Source organism: Penicillium canescens (genome assembly GCF_028828765.1).
Source record: "Penicillium canescens strain IBT 15451 chromosome Unknown utg000005l_segment0_segment0, whole genome shotgun sequence".
Taxonomy (NCBI): domain Eukaryota; kingdom Fungi; phylum Ascomycota; class Eurotiomycetes; order Eurotiales; family Aspergillaceae; genus Penicillium; species Penicillium canescens.
The window spans coordinates 3,460,899-3,483,065 of record NW_026703967.1 but is presented as its reverse complement, the minus strand read 5'-3'; the positions used below and the strand labels follow the sequence as shown (position 1 = coordinate 3,483,065).

General features: G+C 45.4%; 4 protein-coding genes across 4 annotated transcripts; all 4 read left to right on the top strand.

The window, feature by feature from the left end:
* Window positions 1–10,789: 10,789 nt before the first annotated feature.
* Window positions 10,790–11,854, top strand: N7446_008930 (uncharacterized protein; the record flags this gene model as incomplete). The annotated part of the gene is made up of 1 exon (XM_058517675.1): window positions 10,790–11,854. One exon carries the CDS (start codon window positions 10,790–10,792, stop codon window positions 11,852–11,854), a length of 1,065 nt encoding a protein of 354 aa, XP_058371321.1.
* Window positions 11,855–13,643: 1,789 nt separating this feature from the next.
* On the top strand, window positions 13,644–14,868 carry N7446_008929 (glycosyltransferase family 32 protein; the record flags this gene model as incomplete). The annotated part of the gene is made up of 3 exons (XM_058517674.1): window positions 13,644–14,060; window positions 14,173–14,562; window positions 14,626–14,868. The coding sequence occupies 3 exons, from the start codon at window positions 13,644–13,646 to the stop codon at window positions 14,866–14,868; spliced, it is 1,050 nt and encodes a 349-aa protein (XP_058371320.1).
* A 1,107-nt stretch (window positions 14,869–15,975) lies between these two features.
* On the top strand, window positions 15,976–16,329 carry N7446_008928 (uncharacterized protein; the record flags this gene model as incomplete). The annotated part of the gene is made up of 1 exon (XM_058517673.1): window positions 15,976–16,329. The coding sequence occupies one exon, from the start codon at window positions 15,976–15,978 to the stop codon at window positions 16,327–16,329; it is 354 nt and encodes a 117-aa protein (XP_058371319.1).
* A 3,345-nt stretch (window positions 16,330–19,674) lies between these two features.
* On the top strand, window positions 19,675–21,313 carry N7446_008927 (uncharacterized protein; the record flags this gene model as incomplete). Its single annotated transcript, XM_058517672.1, has 3 exons — window positions 19,675–20,337; window positions 20,401–20,839; window positions 20,904–21,313. The coding sequence occupies 3 exons, from the start codon at window positions 19,675–19,677 to the stop codon at window positions 21,311–21,313; spliced, it is 1,512 nt and encodes a 503-aa protein (XP_058371318.1).
* Between the last annotated feature and the right edge of the window lie 854 nt (window positions 21,314–22,167).

Below are 22,167 nucleotides of genomic sequence, written 5' to 3'. Positions count from 1 at the left end.
GTGACAAACTTGCCGGCGATCCTGACATATTGGCTCGACAAAACGGCCAAGCTGCAGTCCATCAATCTGTGTACCACCTACATGGCTATACACCTGCAAAGCTTTTCAAAATCACGCATACACAGTTCGTGTTCGCAACTTCTCAGTACAAAGATTACTATGACCAGCCTCGCTCTGAAATCTTCAGAAAAGTCATGGATGACTATATCGCCAATCCAGTGCATATCGCACTTTATGTTGGCTGTTCATTCATTGACGAGGAGATGAATAGGATCTTAAGGAATGCAATTGAGACATGGCCGGGGAGATATCACTACGCACTCCTCCCTTGGCCACATGAAAGGAAAGACGACGAAGAGCCTAGCTTGAATGAGATTGAGGCCTGCTCGAAAAAATACTTGGAGTTTGGTGTGAGGCCGATCTGGTTTGATAAATTTGATGAAATACCCGAGCTTATTGCGAAACTTGCCTGAATTGAGTCTGTCAATCAGCATGACCGCCAACTATCTCGGCGCTAGGAGACTTCAGATTCGTCCGCCATCGTCGTGATGATCTTGTTTCATCTTTATGCAAGCTTACCTGTTTTGGAACATTCGACACATGTTCAGAATGATCAAATTGGAGATATAGTAGCTAGTTTGCGCAAACAGTTCAGGAATGCAGACACTCATGCATTCATCTCTTTGGCTGTAGGATTACTAGCGTATATCAAATATCGCATATGTTGACGAAGTCAATAATTCATGCTGCAGTGCACCTAACAACTATGCAGTGTGAGGTACTATTCGTACTAATGAGAAAGCTTTGCTTGTAACACTATTGTGAGATTCAGGTAACTATTGCTATGGCGTTATTTGAGCCCGAGTTTAGTATACTTGAAGTTATTTATCAACCTTACTGAATTAAGCTGTATGATCCTTTTTTTATCTCCTGTTATGACAGCGATCAATCAGTAATAATATTGGTATATATTGAGATGCTATCACCGTCACGTTACTGACGACTGCGACATGACCGACCTTCCCCATCATCCATGAAAAGGACCCGAAGCAAGTTCAGGCAGAGATGCTGCGTGGCAGGTCCAAGATGTTCCTGACCGAACTTGTATCAGCCCAAAAGCACAGGAGGAAGAGAAGCGGAAAGCAGCTCCCCCCTACCCTTCCCTCCTCCTCCTCTCTTAACACCAACCTCACCTACCACTGGAAGATGCAACCAAAACAAACGCCAAGAACAAAGGAAAGGATCAAAGTGATCGAATCTCCCCGCAGCTTTGTGTCCCCTTGTAATACAGCAGTATGGAGAACCCCAGCTTATAAAACACTCCCTTTTCACCAGTTGCTGCGAAATCTGCTCTCAGCCCTCTCCTTTTCTCAATTTGCTGTCAACGGCGCCCCGAATCACCTCCCCTCAGTCGCATCGAGTTCTCCCTTCCTCTCTTCCTGTTGTGTGTCGTCTTCTTGTCACGTGCTCGAACCGCAGGTTCCACTGCTTGGAACTGTCCCAGCAGGCCGGTCTAGATCATGAATTTGGCCACAATATTAATCACCTAGATTCACTTTCCACGTAGCATAAGAGATACCTGAAATGAACCCAAAAATACGAAGAGAAAGCGCTTAGAGTGAATGCCCATGAATTATGAGTTAATGAACCAAAATAAGACAAACATTCTGGTGACTGGTTTTCGATCACGAGATCCAAACTTTGCGACGAACACATTCAACCAGATTTCCGTTTTCGGATGCTTTATTCTTCTTCACAGCGAAAGCACCCATGGGATAACATTATCCACAATTGGGCACATAACCCCAGATCATAGCGTCTTCGAAAGGTTCACGAGTCTAGGCTTGTCTTCAACGCAAAAAGCATAAGTAGACTCTCAGACTTCCAGTCAGTCGTCAACACTGTAAGAATGACGTCGTGGGGTTAAATCAGCATGATTTTCAAACATCCCAGCTTTCTCAATTCCCCTATTTGTTCCTGCAGAACTTTCTAATTTACGGGAAGAGGCATCGCTCTAGTTTATTCATTAAATTTACCGTCCGAAACCGTCCTCGAATTTTAAAAAAGATTTTATGCCTCACAGTAACCATGCCCACGGAAATGCTAGCTACAGATTGGATTCAGGCAATTTCTGCCCTCTTTGCTGCCCTCGGTATCGTGTTTGGCGTTTTGAAGTGGGGTTGGGTGCAACAATGGGATAATGCTATTGAATATGTGGGAGCCACCGCAGTCAACGAAAGGAAAATGGGATATTTTGTGGTCCGATGGTGGTCATGGAACGTATGGTCGCGAAGAACGATTTCGCTGCCTCATTTACCCACAATATCGACGATTATTAAGGCTGGCGATATAGGATGGTTCACCTCTTCCATGATAGATTGGGCTCCCCAAGGCAATGAAGAGGTATCCTGGAGGGCTCTCTACGAGGCATTTTTCAAAGAGCTTGCATGGAGGCAACTAGCACGAAACAAGGAATATCCGGAGCCAATACGCCAGGCTCTGTCTTTGGCACATGACAGTGTTCGTTCAATCGAGAAGACCAAAGGAACTTCCAAATTCACGGACAGGCATCTCCTCGACTTCGGCATCTCGGCGAGACAATATTTACGAAAATGTGTCCTTGATTTGCCAACCATAGAAGGTTGCAAAGCACAACCTGCATCGGATCCATTTCTTGGATATAAGAAAAATTGGGAGGGGGACCTACGAGAGATATGGATATGGAAAGACAGACCAAGCATACAGGTATCACGATTAGAGCTTATTGCTCTGAGCTTCATATTTGGCATGCCTCTGTGTCTGCAAAAAGACCATCGGAGCGGATATTTTGTGTCTCTGTACGGGGAAGGAATTTATGGGACTTGCATTTATGGAGAAATTGGACGGCCGACTGAGCCTTGGAAGCTTCATCTAGTACACTGGAGGCGGGATAATCCTGATCAGGATCCTTCCAAAGGAAGCGGTTTCGCAACTTCTTACGCTACTTGCATGTCGTGCGGTTGTTTACCATTTGGCCAGAGCATAGGTGTGACGCATGTTGTACACGTCACCAAAAAAACACTGGATGGGATTAAGAGCGGACATCTGATCGGAGACTTCATTCCGGCTGCAGGAGACTTGTCTGATGGAGAAAGAATGGCAACCCGTAGTTGCCTATCGATACTACCCTCAGCCACTCGAAAAAATTACTACCGGAGCTATGATTCAAGTCACGGAGATTCAGGCGACATCTATGATAATGTACCAAACAAGGTATCTAAATGGCCGGTCGTTGTTGCCCGGATTGTATTTGGTGGTCTTGTCCCTATGGCAACATTGAACCTTGTTAAGGCTGTTCGCTTCACAGCCCAGGGTTATCAAGAGCTTTCGGAGCATGGTATAGGTTCAGTATTTTCAATGCTGAGGGAATTGGTATTCCGAGTTCAAGACAAGACAGAAGAAATCCGGCTTTTTGGTCCATACATTGAAGATATGGCAAGGATAGAAAGAAAGGTACAGATCACCTTCGGAGATCCCTCGAAAATGAATATGCGCTCAGCTACAGCGATGTTTGCGCGATATATGACCATGTTGGAATATTACTCAGCGATTTCAGCCCCCACACCGGGCAAAGGAAAAAAGGAAACCGCAGTTTTCGACGCCTGTTGTGACGAGCTGCGTCAATCTTATACGGATGCTCTAGCCGAGCATCAGCCGTCTGATTTGCGTATAAACGAAAGAAACACCGTGGAATATCAGATTAACGAGATCCTCAATTCAGAAGTCATCACCGCGAAAGTTTGTGGACAAATCGCGAGATATATAATATTAGCTTGGACTTACTATGTCTCTATAGTTGTATGGGATGCCGACGAACTACGAGAAAGTCGAAAGTTCCTGAAAAAGGCGGATAAATCCAGAATCTACAATATTTCCGATACCAAAAGCGACATCCGAAACCTTCCAGTTTCTTCTGTTCTCTCTTGAATCTATTTATTTGCTCTTGATAGCATTAGCACAATCATAAATATAGAAAGCCCACATCCCAATTAAAAAGCCACAGACCAGCTCGCAGTAGAACCTTTTCACATACATGCTCGTTTATCCACACAGCCCTATCCCACGGGGGCACCTGCAGTCTGGCAGACTGCAGGCTAGGTTTTCCCTTAACTATGGCAGGAAAAGTGGGTCGTACGCCTAACTACAAGTGAATTTCGTCGCCTAACTGCCAAGGTCTAGAGGCCTCCGATCGGTCTAAAATTTTGGCAAGTTATAATAGAGTATCTCAAATATCTCCTAATTTTTATCTGAGTATGCGCAGCCTGCTAGTTCTCGAGAAATAGGCGATTGAAAATCGGAGATGTTTCTATGGGGTGCGGGAAAATAGGCCCGCTAGAGTTGCGACCGTGGCCTAAGGTTATATTCTATGTGTTTAGACGAATCGAATCACCTCAATTATCTTAGTCTATAATGATTAGGCGGGGTAGCAATTAATTTAGGGGGTTTTAGAGACCCCTAGCTTTTATCTCACTTTTTTTTATACCATTTAACCTCAAAGTCGGCATTTAACATTCGTCTAATTTTATGCAATTCATTGTTGTACGATATAAATATCTACACCTTCATTATACAAGACTGTTAGTATAAGCGTACTATTGAGCTTATCTTATCTTGATCTAAGCTTATTATCAAAAGGCTTAATAGCTATTACCTCTAGAAGGTCTATTATTAGTTTAAACCTAATAGTCTTCCTATGATCCTGTAACGGAATCCTCAGAAGCCATGCACAGATCTCTCGCACTCCCAGAGGATCGACACCATATAGGTGTCGACACGTCAGCGTTGGCTCACCGTAACGCTGATCCCCTATGTTAAATAGTCTACCCCGGAGAAACCAGCGGTTCTCCAAGAATCAGTCTCTGTATTCCTCCAATATATTGTTCGCTTCTAGGCATCTTTATCTTACCTAGTTGACAGGCTCTATCCTATAAACACTAGAACCCTACTTCTTTATAATTCTGATTCTTCTTCTTTAACTACCTAAGATTGAAGATGCCTCCTAAAGTAACAATGACTACCCGATCGTCGGTCGCTCGTAGGTCGCTAGCGAACCTACACCGGACCGACGCCGAGTCTATGATTCCTCCTACTACCGCCTACGACGAAAGTAGTAGTCTAGAGAATAATTCTTAGGACCGGGCTCCCTAACTTAGCGAGCACCTCGCTAAGGCCGAACGCCTCGAAACCATTCACGCGTTGCTTACTCGAAAGAAAGAACTCGAGGAAGCGATCGGCCAAATAACGGAGCAATCGACGTCGGACCGCTATCGACGTTCTCCCTCTACGTTAAAGAAAAAGCGGAACCCTAGCGAACCGCTTACAAAACGACGTAGGACCTATTCGAGAAATAGACTCTTACGTTGCTACACAATTTAGCTACACTATAAGCTAATATCGCTACCTCCTTGTAAGAAGCCCGGTAAGGCCCGAATCAAAGTCCGAGCGATTTTAATTCTTACCTTCTTTCGCTCGAGAGACACTTCGAAGCACCGCCGGAGGATTAACGGGCGTTAAACTTCTTCACTAAGTTATAGCTCCGTCTCCGAAATCGTATCCAAAACGCTATGCTTTATCTACCAAAAAATCGAGACGAGATAGTATCGACAGCGATACACTATTAGAACCTTATCTATACTAAATCGGGTACAAAAAACTACCCCCCTCGCTTAACAAACAAAAGATATCACTCCCCTAACCAATAGGGATATCGAAAACGGATTAACTTTAACGGGCTATCCTCTAACTCTGGTCGGGGCCGAGGATAGAACCGTGGAAACTTCCGAGGACGAGGCGGTGATCGAAACCTAAACATTAAACTATATTTAAACCGGCGTGAATTCGGCGTAAAGCCGTATGATCGCTAACGAACCGACGGCGTAACTCCACCAAAACTATATAGCTGCTTCACTTACGGTTTAACCGATCACTAGAAGGACGAATGCCCCTAGAATTCAACTAGGGTCTAGTGTAATGGAGTGCACCCAGGTCAATACACGTCTCACCAACTAGGCCAAAAGACCACTATGTCAGCCGTCAGGCTGACATGCCTGGGACCGATACATATACTACTCAGTACGCACAATTGAACCCGTGGATCAGCCACGCCGTTACATCTAGTTAGCACTAGTACACCCGGGAAAAGCTAAAGGGTCGGTGTAGAAGCCGGAACACCGACCCCTTAAGAAACAATTAGGACCGTATGCCGCCTCTATATCCTAATTACCGTATAGGGCGACATCGAAACGTATACGGATCTCGATAGCGGAGCTAAGGTTAACATCGTTAGTTATTAATTCGCTTAGTAATACGGACTTCGTCGTGCACCACTCACCGGCGTTATTATCTTAGCTATTAACTAGAGGTCAACACCTACTTACGGGGTGTGGGTAGTCCCTATCATAGCAACGGACTCACGGGGAACTACTCGTACCTTCGAGAGGCGCTGCCTAGCTATCGATCGAGATCCTTGTCTCGAAGGAAGCCTAGTCCTACTTTCTATAATAACTATACGAGATAAATATATCGACTTTTCGCTATATAAACGCTAGTGGTGGTATATCATATCGTTATACTCGATAGCCACCCCCTATCAATTCGTGAAAGAATGCCGGAACCACGCGTACGTATACGTAGTGGTGAAACTTCCTAAGGAAGTGTGGCTTCTAGGAGATAACCAAAAAGACCCCACTTCACGTAAGGGGCTTCCTAGCGAATTACTAGCGTATAGCGACGTATTCGCTCCCGAAAATACCAAGACCTTACCGCCTTAGAAAGCAATAGACTATACTATCGAGCTAAAAGACGGTGAAACGCCGCCGTATAGCCCGATTTACCCTCTCTTAGATAGAGCTTCGAGAGCTCCGATTATATATAGATAAAAATCTCGAAAATAGTCGGATCCGACCCTTAAAGAGCCTAGTAGGGGCCCCTATCCTATTCGTGCCTAAAAAGGATAGTAGTTTACGTCTCTATATAGACTATCGGGGGTTAAATAAGGTCTTAGTTAAGAACCGGTACCCTCTTCCTCTTATCTCGGAGATCCTCGATCGGCTCGCTAGCGCGCGGTTCTTTAGCAAGATCGATATATAAGACGTATATTATCGGATTAGGATCTATAAAGGAGAGGAGTGGAAGACCGCCTTTCGCACTCGTTATAGCCATTTTAAATATATAGTTATGCTATTTAGTCTTACGAATATACCGGCCACTTTTCAGAATTATATTCACACGGCGTTAAGAGGGCTTCTCGATATCGTTTGTGTGGCGTATCTCGACGATATCCTAATCTTCTCGCTAGACCGCGAGACCTATATAGAACATATCTATTAAGTGCTATAAAGGTTACGATAGGCATATGTTAGTATAAGCGTATCATTAAGCTTATCTTATCTTGATCTAAGCTTATTATCAAAAGGCTTAATACCTATTACCCCTAGAAGGTCTATTAATATAGCCTTCGATAATATATTCTAGAAGGTCTATTAATGGTTTAAACCTAATAACCTTCCTATGATCCGAAGACTATAAGTCTTCTGATCAATGATTATTATATTAATGATCTTCTGACCTATAATTTGTAATACCTTATAGAACTACGCAATTCTACGCCGTTCTATTAGGTAAGAAGGTTAGCTATATATAGGACCTCGAAGAAGGGTCCTAAACCTAATAACCATTATCTACTTTTATTCTATCTATCAATTGAATCATCCTTATAACCTCACCGTCGCCTACTATCGTGACTCTTATTACACCTCACTGTCGCTTATATAATAATATATTATATAAGCCTTACCTTATCGAAAGATAACCCCTAAGCATTCGACACCTCTGCTTATAGGGTTTCACACCCTTTAAGGCACTATACGGCTATAATCCAAACTTTTAACTACGTGCCGAGGACGGCACTTCTAGGGAGGAGGTCCTAGCAACTATTGTACGACTAGAAAAGTTGCAAGAACTACGCGCGAAACTCTAAAAAGCATAGCGAAAAGCAAGCGAATCATAGGCGAAACACTATAATAAACGCCACAAACCGATATAGTTCCGAAGGGGACAATTAGTCGCCTTATCAACCCGTAACCTTCGATTGAAAAGCCTATTAAGAAAGCTTGCTCCTAATTTTATTAGACTATTCCGAATTCTCGACAAAGTTAGGAAACAAGCGTACCGGCTAGCCCTACTAGAATAATATTCCCGCCTTCATAACGTGTTTCTAATCTCCCTACTCTAAGAATAGCATAAGCGAAACGATAGTGAAACTCTACCTATGCTAGAGCTAGAAGACGATAACGAGTAGGAGGTTAAAGAGGTCCGAGGCGAAAAGAAGTTCTAGAATAAGCTACACTACTTAGTTAAATAGAAAGGATAGCCTTCCGAGTATAACTAATAGGTGCCACTCTTAGATATAGGAAATGCTAGAGGTATTATCGCAAAATTCTAGAAGCAAAAGAAAAGGTCGAATTAATTGAGATTACCCTAGAAAAACATCGATCCGACCACAAAACACTAGCGAAAATATAGCGAAATGACTAGCTCACCCTAGCAACCCGCTATCTTCATAAAAACTAAGAAACGCAAAATTATCCTTAAAATATCAACGGCATAAAAACCTCCTATAAACTAACGAAACACCGGTAACCCGACGACTAGACAATAACGGGGAAATCCTTAGCCGCATCTGCCTTAAGCTACTCTATATCGGGGTTAGTGAGATTGTTATACTATTCCTAGTTAATAACAATGTTATAAACACGGGAACGGAAAGTCTATATAGCAAAAGCCTAAGTATAGTAACTATTATTAGAAAGACGGGCACTAGGATAAGTAGAAGCTTTAGCGACTAGACGGCGAAGCGACGATATGCTAGGAGTGATAGGAATAGGATAAAGTAATCTACGACGGTTATAGACAACCGCTTTATAAGCCTTAGCGATATCCTATCAAATAGTTAGTAAAACGCTAAGGAAACGACAATAGAACACTATACCTTCGCTAGCTTCTTGTCCGAAGCAATACCAAACTATTTACGGTGACTATCTAAAAGGATATTGAAACCGGCAAGCAAAGCCTAGACAGCCTATACTAGTTCGCCAAAAGTAGTATCTTCTAAATAGAAGATCTCCTTTTCTTTATCCTTGTCCTAGAAGGGCTTAACCTAGTTAAGGATGCACTATAAACGTATCGTATCACTAAGGATACCCTTATTTACCTATAGGGAAACGCCGGTTAGCCGCCACTATAACGCTCTATCTAGAAGGAATCACTTACGGGCTCGTAATTCTTGTTACGGCTAGCGCACTAACGGCATCTCTTTAACGATAAGCTATCGTCCTAATAGGGGATCACTAGTGGCCTACTAGTATCCTAGTTATCTAAGAAGGTCTAGAAACAGTGCATACACTATGCCATATACCGAAGATAGGCAATAGGGCGAAGGGGACGGTTCTTCCTTTAGGTTCTACCCGTAAGGGCATGGCGGAGACCGGAGATAGTCGTAATTCCACGAGAAGTAGGACTACTAGGAGTAGGTGTCTTAGTACTAGCGATATCCGAGCGTCCTACTAGCGAAAAGGAAGGCTTATCCTTATCATCGTCGTCGGAAATAGATATCACACTCTCGGTTTGTAACGGAATCCTCAGAAGCCATGCACAGATCTCTCGCACTCCCAGAGGATCGACACCATATAGGTGTCGACACGTCAGCGTTGGCTCACCGTAACGCTGATCCCCCATGTTAAATAGTCTGCCCCGGAGAACCCAGCGGTTCTCCAAGAATCAGTCTCTGTATTCCTCCAATATATTGTTCGCTTCCAGGCATCTTCATCTTACCTAGTTGACAGGCTCTATCCTGTAAACACTAGAACCCTACTTCTTTACACGGTTTTAGACGGGGTTAGCGAACGACGGGGAGGAGACGGTGTAGGGGGAGCCTAAGCCCGACCCTTACTACGGCCTCGACCTTTTACGCGGGGAGGCATAATGATTAGCGCGTAGACGATAGAACGCTACTATAACGACGACGAAACAATAGTGGGTTAGCGACGTGTCGTTAGACTTAGTGATAGGAATGATTATTATACCTACCTAGAGAGTTAATAGTAAGAACCTAGAGAAACCCTAGGGGAACGACAGCGACGTAAGGACGTGTCGCTATTGTGGAAAATAGTGAGGAAAAGAAGAAGTAGGAAGGTGAACAATAGGGGATTTATACCTATAGGTGTAGAATCATAACAAAGAAAAAAACCCTATAACCTAAACAAATAAACGTAAGAACAAACACGCAATCTAACTGTGATCACTTTGGTTATTATAACAAGTACACTACGTATGCAACTAGACCCCCGTTATCCTAATTAGGGATTCTTAAGGCTTTCTAGCCCTATCCTATTTCTGCCTTAGGCCGCAATCTTCTGTCACAAATATCGTACGAATACTGCATGAAACCGGGTCTATAGATGATCCGACCGGCATAGCTTATGTAACTAGAATGGACCTCATAAATAGCAGGAAATAGGGGTAATGGAAATACAGAGTCATTGACATCTCCAATTGGCCGGATACAGGACAAATCGTGACAGTTATGAGCCCGGTTCGCACCTATTAGGAAGACATCTGCTATTTCTTGAAGCCATTGCTAGGCTGGAGATCCTGAAAAGCACCTTGCCGTCGACCTACCCCTGAAACCCATTCGACCTCGACGATCCGACCAACCTCCGAGAACACCTGCTTCGGAGCACTAGAAGCAGCAATGGAGTTGACATCGATGCTCTCCGCCACGAAGGGCGATAAACTGAAAGACTCGTCACAATGGCGAGCATGGCATAAAAGGATGAAGGCATTCGCAATTTATCGGGATATCTGGGACCTTTGCAACCCCGATGCCGATAAAGCCTCTCGTCCGAAGGTTCTGCGAGAACCACGGCAGCCTGAGTATCCGCTAGACTCGGATTCGGAGGCTAAAAAAGAGTGGAGAGACCTCTTGGAGGTCTACAAAATTGACACTAACCGCTATGAACGGCAGCGGAAGGGTCTGAATGAGGTGAATGAATTCATCATCACCTACGTAGATAGCAGTCTCCGCGACCCTATCTTCGCATTGGAAACTCCGTACGAACGGCTAGTCTATTTACAGACTAGGTTCGCGCGCTCGGAGTCATATAAGGAGGAAGTTCGGATGCAATGGAGAGCCTTCTCGACCCAAAAACCGACTGGAGATATCGAGAAATGGCTTGCGTCATGGGCTGAGCTCCGAGAGCAAGTGGCAGAACTACAGCTTCATGAAGCTAGAAGCGCGAATCATGACTTCTTGCAAGCAGTCAAGGAGGTCTTACCAATCTGGTGGCAAGCTAAATATCAAGAGATCGTGATGAATGGAGCCTCGTACGATACTCTGAATCTAATCGAATCATTCAGAGCAACGTATCGGGAGATTGGCCAGTCCGATTTATCACCGTCGCCGTTGCCAAGGGGGTCTTTCTCCACTTTGAAGGGTCATCAGGAAGCGGAGAATAGCTTCCAACAAGCGGACCAGGACCAGGAAGCGGAGAATAGCTTCCAGGTCCCATTTGAAGAAAGACCATGCCCTTGCGGACGGGGAAAACATCACGATCCAGTCAACTGCTTTGTTATAAATGAAGCAATTAGACCCAACTGGTTCAGACTGCATAAGGAGAACCTACAGAGAGCAGAGAATGCTCTCTCGGCCGATCCAGCATGGAGGAAATGGATCCATGAAGCTATTGAAGAGACCGCAGAACCGTCAGCAAATGCGGTCCAATTGGCCTATAGCATGTCATCTTCGATAAGCTTCTAGGAACCCGGTCACAGCATTAGGAAGCGGAGAACAGCTTCCAGGCACCTGATCATTCGTTAGTAAATGCCATTGCCAGCGGCTCAGATAGAGATACTGAGGCCGCTGAGGGGGTGTGTCACAAATATCGTACGAATACTGCATGAAACCGGGTCTATAGATGATCCGACCGGCATAGCTTATGTAACTAGAATGGACCTCATAAATAGCAGGAAATAGGGGTAATGGAAATACAGAGTCATTGACATCTCCAATTGGCCGGATACAGGACAAATCGTGACATCTTCTTGCCTATAACTATTCTATATTACGCTATCGTTTTCCTATCGCCTCGCTATCTATACGTAATCACTATAGTCCCTATTAGAACTAGCTACCTTTTCCCACTAGGTTTTTAATAGGCTACGTTCTATAGGCTTCACCACGGGTGCGGACACCCGTAGCGGATAGGGGGATAATTGTAACGGAATCCTTAGAAGCTATGCATAGATCTCTCGCACTCCTAGAGGATCGACACCATATAGGTGTCGACACTCTACTCCGAAGCAAATCGGAGATCAATTGGATAGTCTATTATAACTGATCAAAATTTGAAGCCGATCGGAGCACTCTACACCTTCCAAGTGTGGCGACGACCCACTTTTCCTCCCATAGTTAAGACAGAACCATAACCCCCAGTCTGCCAGACTGGGCCACCCCCGTGGGATAGGGAGCTTGAAATACTCCGACGTCGCCTCGACGTTGTGTTCGGTCATATGGTTTCCACTTCTCTCTGTCCCTCGTCGCGCTTTTTCTGCTTGTAGACCTCAACGGCCCCCATGCTTCAGCCGATATCACACGCCCTTCCAACATTCTGAGCGTGTTTTCATCTTCACGCATCGGCGATCCTAGTTCTGCTGTTTCTACCACTGTATTCTTTTGCGATTGCAGGGGCTCTTCTAGGAGATCATCTTCCGGAGATAGTGTCTCAAACGTGCTTTCTTCTCTAGTCTCTTGCAACTGCTGACATTCTATGTCCGGAGCAGCATCGTCGACCCTCAGTCCCTCTTCCTCCCCTAGACCCCGCACGCCTCGTCACGCGGCTCCTGTTCTAGCTCATCGGTCCTAGATACTTTGGTCTTCTTGTAGAAAGATATCTAGTCTAATTAGAAATTTCTACTTTTTAGAATTATTTAAACTTTTTTATTCTACTTTTGCTTCGTAATAGGTGATCTAGCAAGACACTTTATGTTAGAATATACCCAACCTGCCCCAACCCGACCCGAGTGTAACTCTAAATAAGATAAAATAGAAGAGAGTGAATCAAGATGAAAAAAAATAGACAAGATCATGATTTTAATAAAGGAAGGGAAATCGGCCATTATTTATAATGAATAGGGCCGCTTGCCAAGGCGCCTGAATTGCCAAGAATAATAGCCGAAATAGTGAATGAATGAAGGGATTTGGAATGGTAAACAAGTGAATGAATGAAGGGGCCTAGATTCATGAAGAATCTAGGGAAATTGCAAGGAGTGGTTGCAAGGGAATGCATATGCTGTCCATGCGAGGTTAGAGCTGGAGGTGTTCCCAACTCCGTTGGGAGACCCACCCTTACAGTAATCTTCTACATTGCTAGCCGTGGAACGTTTGACCCCAACCGGAAGTTACCATCATCCGTTTGCAGAATTGAAGTTCGAATGATAAATTGGAAACATTCCGACAGATTTAAGACATTATAAAATGGCCCTACAAGAGGACTGCCTCGCCTACGTGTATCGCTCGCTTCCACAGCCCCATGGTGCATCTCTCGGAAATGTCGGCTAAATCGCAAGGCAACAACGAAGCCCACTGTAAACCAACCGGGTACGATGAAGAAAGTCTAGCAAAAAGACCGGTTCTGCCATTCACCAGCGGTTGGGAACCTATAAAGTTCTGGTACCGTCCGATGGCTGTTCGAAAGACCTCAGTATTCCTGCTCTTGTTCGACCTCGTTGTTCTGGGATTGCTGCTAGCCATCTTGCATCCTCTTATTAGCCTGCTGTTGAGGAATAACGAGCTATTTGGACCCAGAGATATTTTCCCGCCAGGCGAGCGAACTGAAGTGCGCAACTCGACTGGCAGATTGATACCTCGGATTCTACACCAGACCTGCGCCAATGAGACGATTCCCGCCAAATGGGCTGAGGCACACGCGAGCTGTAAAAACGCCTATGCCGACTTTGAATACAAGGTACGTCAACTGAGGGTGTATATGTAGACTGCTTCCAACGACGACTTACATTACGTCCCTATTGCAGCTCCTCTCCGTTTCTTCTCTTCTTTACATGCTGACATATATGTAGTTATGGACTCATGAGCGGTCTCGCGAATTCATCGCCGCGAATTACCCGTGGTTCCTAAATTACTGGGACAACTACGCCTTTAATATTCAGCGTGCTGACGCAATCCGATATTTTGTTCTATATCATTTCGGCGGCATATATCTCGACATGGACACTATTTGCAAAGAACCCATCCCCTTTGATCACGTTGAATCCGTGAATGCGCCTTATACCGCCGTGGTCCGCGCGACAATACCGACAGGGGTGACCAACAGTTTCATGATTTCCTCCGCAGGCCATCCGGCGTTTAAAGCGGCGATTCACAGGCTACCCATATTCTACTCCATTACCCGTTTCTGGGCTGGACTTTTTCCGTACTGGAACGTCATGATGGCGACTGGCTCCATGTACGTAAGTTTGGTTTTAAGAAGCTACTTAGTAAAGCAGCCTTGGCTCCCGTCACCCACCGTACAGGTCATAAGTTTAGCCCAGCTAGAATCCTACATTGCCGACCTCAGAACTGCTACGTGGCACGGAGCCGACGCTACCATTTTGCTTTGGCTGGAAGACAAACCGCTAGTTTGGTTCAGCTTGGGAGGTCTAGGAACCATTTGTGGCCTCTATGTTATAAACTGTGCAATTCTCGTGGTCTGGATGTACATCAGGCGGTCGGTTGCACTACCTGGAAACATCAAAAGACAGGTTAAGCTGGCCTAGATCAAAGGTATATTTTGGCATTCGAGGTAGACAGCTTTTCCAGTGTACGCTGACAACCCTCCTTCAGGATCTCACGCTCATCACGAGGCCTTTAATCAAGTTTGAAGTAAAAAAAAGGCCTGTTCATAATTTTTTTTAAAAAAATATCCTACCTCGTCCAGCTGCGATACTTTAATAACTTAATAAAACATGTCCCGGATCCGGCCGAAACGTTCCTAAAATATTTTTATCAGAACGATTGAACAACTATAAACAAGCACCAAATGGTGGTCGATCCATCCGATCCGTCACCCGTGGAGCGAATGGCTCGGAAGAATGCACGAGAACGAAATGCAACCTTTTACGACCAAAACCTTTGCACAATCACCCCTGCACAGTGCTTCGACTCGGCCATCGAGGACAGCACGAACACGATCTTTGTGGCATTCGGCAACGAGCTAGTCATCAAGAACCTATAAGACCAAGCGGAATCTACCACAGAGACCTGAGTTTAAGCATCATCATTATGGCAAAGAAGTACAAGAACCATATTCTTACCGCGTTCACAATTTCTTGATCTTGTACTGTTGGTTTCAAAGTTTAGAGGATATTAGACTTATTTTGTTGTTATTTTATCCAATTATCAACTTCGCCTGGCTTGAGTTTATCAGAGGCATCGCCAAGCGAGTCTTGCTTTCGAATCTGCGTGATCTTTTTTCTGACGCCTAACGTAGTCCCATCAAATTTGCTTTTCGGATCATTAATTTCGCCGCCGCAATTTTCATGCCCTCCTATTTGTCTAAGGCCATCCGATGTTCAATTACTATTCGGCATGAGTGATACTAATGTGTGAGCTACAAAAAGAGGATTTGATACTTCTCTAAGAGTTTCCCCACTTTAGCCCATCTCAAGTTCGTGTACGTGATTGACCCATGATGCCCTAACCAAATAGGATGATCGACACCAAGCGACCCATGACCTGTGTGATGGACTTAGGATGGGACCGCTTTAAGGGGCCATGGTTTTCGTGACAAAATTGCGGTGAAAATCGTGTCGACGATAGACTTAAAAGGCGCCTTTAGGAAGCACAAACCATACAGAGGATTCAACCTCGAATCTCTTTTTACGATGGAGGGCTTCAACGACGAACAGTTCCAACGGCTTCTTGACGGCTTGAACCAAGCCCCCAACGTGGATCCCTTTGATCTCTTTTGTGACACCACTCTTATCCCCCAAAGTGATAACAATAATGGTCTGGATGGGCTGCTATCCTTCCCTCCGCTCCCACCTATATCGGAGGTGCCCGTTCCTGCTCTATCCGATGTGCCTCCACGGGAGTACGACTCCTCTGGGGCTTCGATCAGGACATCTGAGCCCGAAAGGGGCGAACCTGATATGACAGAAGCGCTAGAAGTTGCAAAACAGGCACAGCGCCTTGTTGAAGCGCATCGGGCGCAGCAGGAAGCTATGAAACTTGAGTAAGTCTGATCATCCTTGATGACAATTTCGGTCTCTGCGACACGGTTTTCGGTGCGGTCAGAACCTAAAACTGTACGATGACGCACATTTCGAGAGAAGCCATGCCTCTAGCATTCCGTATTACATGGTAATACACAAGCTCAAGTTGGGAGGTGACCTTTTGTGATGCACACGTATGGTAGATTATCTCGGCAACCATGAGTTTTATGTTGCAGAAAGGAATTTGCGAGCTCTTGCGAAGTATCTACGAAGACAGAGGTGGAGTATTGACCAGATGAGAGTTGAAGATTCCAAAACGACCAAGCATAGTTAGAGGGGTTTGATTGCAAATAGGCTTATACAACGAGTATTTAGACTGGCAGTACTTGTGAAAACATGGTAGTTAGATTGTGCAAAGACTCCTGACCCCCGCCCCTCCCCGGAATGTTTAGTGCAAGGTAATTACAAGGTATTCTGTCAAGAAGAGCCTGAACTGTGGCCTTTGGTCTGTCATCCGTCATCAAACGCCTGTAACCCGTTGTCTATAGTTTATGGCGTGACGTCTTACTATCTGTTGTGTGTCGTCTATCATCCGCCACCTAAACTCTGTTATATAGTCTAATCTTTCCAATCTCAGCCTATCAAGGTTTCCCAGACTTTTGAGCGAGCTTCGTAAGCTTGAGAGCATGGGCTAACGGCAATTCGTTGTCCAAGCTCAAACTTCCGAAAATTTCATAGCACATACTTAAGTATGGCAAGCTTTTCTTGCAACCCCTACTCACAATATCCAAGAAAGTCACATAGATCGACACTGCGATCAGGTTGATAAGCTTGCTAGAGATCTATGATTGGTCAACTTATTCTCTATGGGTTAGGTGTCCTTGTCTCACCCGTCGAGTATGTCACAGCTTGAGATTCGGGCGATGGCTAACACAACTTGTGCTGATTTTACGCAAAGCTCCATGCCCCTCTTGCGATAGTGTTCCGAGATTAATCCTTTGGACTAGCTTCCGGTCTATGGAAAGAAAATGATAAATATGGCCTTATGATACTTGCGAACCATGGTCAAGGTCAAATGGCCCGTCTTCTGGCTTCGAGGGTGACATACCCTGTTTCGTGCCGATGGATATTCTGTAGATGTATTGGAAGACCTGTTCTCCAGCTTTCGAGGGCTTTGTGTGCCAGCATCAGATTTCGTTCTCGCTCGTCTAAAGATTGGCAAAGAGCCCTTTGACTGTAGAGCGTATTGACCGCTGAGCTGAGAGCGTTGGCATGTTGACATTGGATGAGCAGCCAATCTGTGTCCTTGCCGACTTCGGGTAGCGGCATAGTCGATCCAGTCGCAGGTGAGGATCTATTTCAGACTGTCAGAGGAGTCCGAACAAAAAGGGTGGCACACCCGGAACTTACTAGTTGCATTCCATCGCGTATGGAATAGACAACTTCGATCGAGTTGAGGTAGCACATACTTCTCCTTGCAAGGTATTCTTTCTCTTTTGTCATGGTCATGTATACCGAGTCATGATTCATAAATCTTCGGGTTCTGGCACAGCTGACTGCGTATGACAAAAGTTCAGTGTAAATTTTGTGATCGATTTGCTCAGAAATTGTCGTCTGGAGGTTGGTTAGCTGTTGGAGGGAAAAGTTCAGAACCTTTATCGTACCATTGCTAAAATTGTCTGATCAGTCAACATGTGGCCAAATTCACATGAGGAATTAAGTCTAGGAATATACACTAAGTATTAGTGTAAATATATATTTCTATAACTTTAGAAAAACTAAAACACACTTTATCACCTTAAATATAACATTTTAATAGGTATTTAATTATAAGCTAGATATACTCCTTAAGATTATAGAGTTATTTCTTAAAGTTTCGAAAGATTTACACTAGGAAAGTATAGTGTTTTAGGGTACAAATAAGAACAGATATAAAAAATAGTAAAGTATTTTGATAACCGAGCAGCTTTATAACCCAAATTATGCAAAAACTAGGTCGGGTTAGGTCTGTATAAGTTTTACTAGGGCCCTAGTATTGGGTCCGGGTTAGGTTTTGGGTCGGAGCCTTCGACCTAAATTGGGTTATGCGGAAGTTTACCATCTACCTCGCGTACCCACTTAAACCTAGAGACTGCGTGGTCTCACAAGGGGATATTAGGTGGCATACTATATCCACAAATTTGAGGATTGCGGAGAGGATATGTGGATATCCATGAATATTAAGGATGTTGCCGCAGTCTAGAGGACAGCGTTACGGTGAGCAAACACTAACGTGTCGACACCTATACGATCTTGATCTTCTGTGCTTGCGAGGGATCCCTGCAAGATTTCCGGGGACTCCGTGGCAAATAGTTACCTAGCATTAGGTCTTAGGTTAGGTTAGGTTATAGAAGTCGGACCCAAATTGGGCTTTAGAGAAGTCTACCCATGGACCGGTTTGGACATGTCTATCGCTGGGTCAATTGGACTTTGGCGAGGTCTAGTCCTGTTTTCGCAAAGCCAGCATCCTGGTGTCGCTGCTGCCATTCAAAGAGCATTTCGTCGAATACAGGCCAATGCGATACTGATGTACGTATATTTATAGCATCTGAACCAGTATCAAGATGCTGGTATTGGATGAAAAGTGTCCTCGAGACAGTGGCCCAATCGATAAGGCGACCAAATTGGGACCCAAACCATCCAGCACAGGCTCTCTGAGAGGGTATAAGGTGCGTCTCGAATGCATAGACGCGTAGAGCCTGTTTCTGGGCGTCCGATATGCCCTGCCTGGCACGCCTGGTGGTGGGGATCTTGGGGCGACTGAATGCTGCATTGGGATTGGTCAGTTCAAACAGAGATGGAGGAGGAATGGACTAACTGGGTGTGCCATAAGTGGTCTATATCCCGAAGTGTGCTAGTTTCGGGCGTGCTATAAGCGAGTTGACTATGTCACCCAGATTAGTCCTCTGAACGTGCCAGAGGCCTTACTAAGCGGCCTAAAGGTACGGAGTATAAGACGTTTAGACGTTGACAGACCCATGGGTGGTGAGGATCAGACTGGTTTTGGCGTGGTTGGTAGGCGTACCTCCGTAAGGGAGAAAAGGTTGAAGATAAGCGTTAACTTCAATGTGAGGAGCACCAATACCCAGCAGGGGTGTGGGGCGACTACACGGCACAGATAGCCCTTGGCTCCGATAAGTGAGACGGGTACATGTTCGGCCGATAAACATGATTAGAAACCATAGATATAATTTTACCCTGCTGATAAGAAGTTCAGATGTACAGTACAATACAGATGTTCGGCAAACCTTATGGCAGGAACATGATATAAGGATGAATCCCCACTCCTGGTCGTCAGTCAACCAAACCCATCTCAGTCAATCAGGCAACATGGAGACAAAAGAAACTATTGCGCCAGAGGCAGTCATGCAGGTGCCAACCACACACCCTGAGAAGTATGAGGACGGCGATGCGGCGCTGATGTTCCTGGCACGGGAGCATAGGGCTGGGGTCATTGATATCGCGGAAAGCGGAGCGTTACGGTGGAAAATTGACCTGCGAATCATGCCGATCCTCATGGGCATTTACTTCTTGCAGTATCTAGACAAGACTTTGCTAAACTATGCAGCCGTCATGGGTATCAAGGATAATCTGAAAGGGAACCAGTACAACAATATCGGAACCATCTTCTACGTCGGATACTTTGTCGCGGAGCCCATCACCGCGTACCTCATGCAGCGCTTCCCCATTGGCAAGTATATTGGAATCAACGTCACCTGCTGGGGCATTCTCGTTGCCTGCCACGCCGCTTGTCGAAGCTATGCCTCTCTAATGATCGTTCGTATCCTCCTCGGTGTGTTCGAGGCATCTGTGGCGCCATCTCTCATCCTCATCACGGGCATGTGGTGGACCAAGCCGGAACAGTCGCGCCGGACGGGTTTGTGGTACAGTCAGATTGGTGTGGCACAGATTGTTGGATCCGCTATCTCGTATGGCTTCCAGCATGTGAACTCCATCACATTGGCGAACTGGCAGATCCTGTTCCTTTTCATGGTAGGTTGCTTTTGGACTGTTAGGATCTTGAGAGCACTGGAAGCTGACCAAGCTGGATTGTAGGGATGTCTTACTACGGTGGCTGGAATCGCCATCATCTTCCTCCTTCCAGACAACCCTATGAGTGCTTCCTTCCTCAACGACGAAGAGAAGATTATGGCAATCGAACACGTCCGCGTGAACCTGACTGGTGTTGAAAACAAGCATTTCAAGCCGTACCAACTGGTGGAGCTGTTGTTCAAAGACAAGGAGACCTGGCCTTTGTTCTTCATCACTCTCCTGGCTATGATCGACAACGGTGCTGTATCCAACTTCTCCAGCATCATCATCGCAACATTCGGATTCTCGACGCAGCGCACCACCATTATCCAGATGCCTTCCGGGGCCGTTTCGATCATCGCCACTGTTGGGGCTACCTATCTCATCGGCGCCATTGGGCACCGCTCCTACATGATTGCCATCATTACGATACCCAGTATTCTTGGCGCTGGATTGCTCCTGGGTATGAATGCTCCTTGGAAGACGATGACGAATTATCAACTAACTAATCGCTCTCCCTGTGCCAGGCCTTGGTGAACAGTATAAAGTGGGCAAGCTCTTCGGCGTCTATCTCCTCAACGCATGCCCGGCCATGCTTCCTATCATCTACAGTTGGAATTCCGCCAATACCAGCGGATATACCAAACGCGCGATGCGCAACGCACTGACCTTGATGGCGTTCTGCGTGGGCAATCTGATCGGCCCCCAGCTGTTCCAGGTCTCCGACGCACCCAGCTATAACGCGGCCAAGATTACCCTGATCGCGACCATGTCCGCCGTGGTCCTGATGGCGCTTGCTCTCCGACAGCTCACGGTATGGGAGAACGCCAAGAGAGACCTGGAGCAGGCTGGGTCTGAGGACGAGGCGTCCGCGGCCGATCTGGCCTTCTTGGATCTGACGGATATTCAGAACCGTCGGTTCCGATACGTTTACTAAGCATGAGGTCTAGATCACGATGGTTCATTGAGCTATGTGTGCGTGTGTATGTATTGGGGAAGTGCCACAGTTGGCGTACTCGCAAAACGAAATCCTATTGGGGGAACTTGGGCTATGTAGTTTTATTATCAACCATTATAATCTATATGTCCATCTAGTTACCTATCTATGCTTTTGGGGTACATTATCTATAATGTTGGGGTAACCTATCTATACTTTTGGGGTAACCTATCCATACTTTTGGGGTAAACTATCAGTGCTTTTGGGATATCGCGTTGTGGCTTCTCAGTCCCATGGATACATTCTTGTATGAAAAGGTGCTATCTATCTAAGCATGAATGGGGCAAAGTGACGGAGTATGTAGGAGCTGTATACAGTTTTAAAACATATTTTTTGGGTTGCTTTTCCGGGTTTACTCGACGTACTGGCATTAGAACTCTCTTCGAAAATCCAGATCCAACACAGGGGGTCGATTGATTTGTGATACGAGATCTATATCGTTGTATCTTGCGTATCTTACTTGCAAATCAAGACGGGATTGTTCATCACGGTAATGCTTAAACACATAATGCGTATATTACGCGATGCGCCTGAGGATACGGGAATTGAGGTTCTAGATTGGCCTTCAAAATCACCAGGTCTGAGTCCAATTGAGAACCTGTAGACACTATTAAAGGATAAGACCTATAAGCCTCATCCCGAATTGAAGGCAATGATGCCGAATAACGATATTACACACATGCGATTAATTGAGATAGCGCAGGAGGCTTGGGCTGAAGTAGACCTAGATATTCATGATGCATCTGTCAGAAATGATGTCTCATCGTGTTCGTTTAGGCGGAGGACTGGCATAC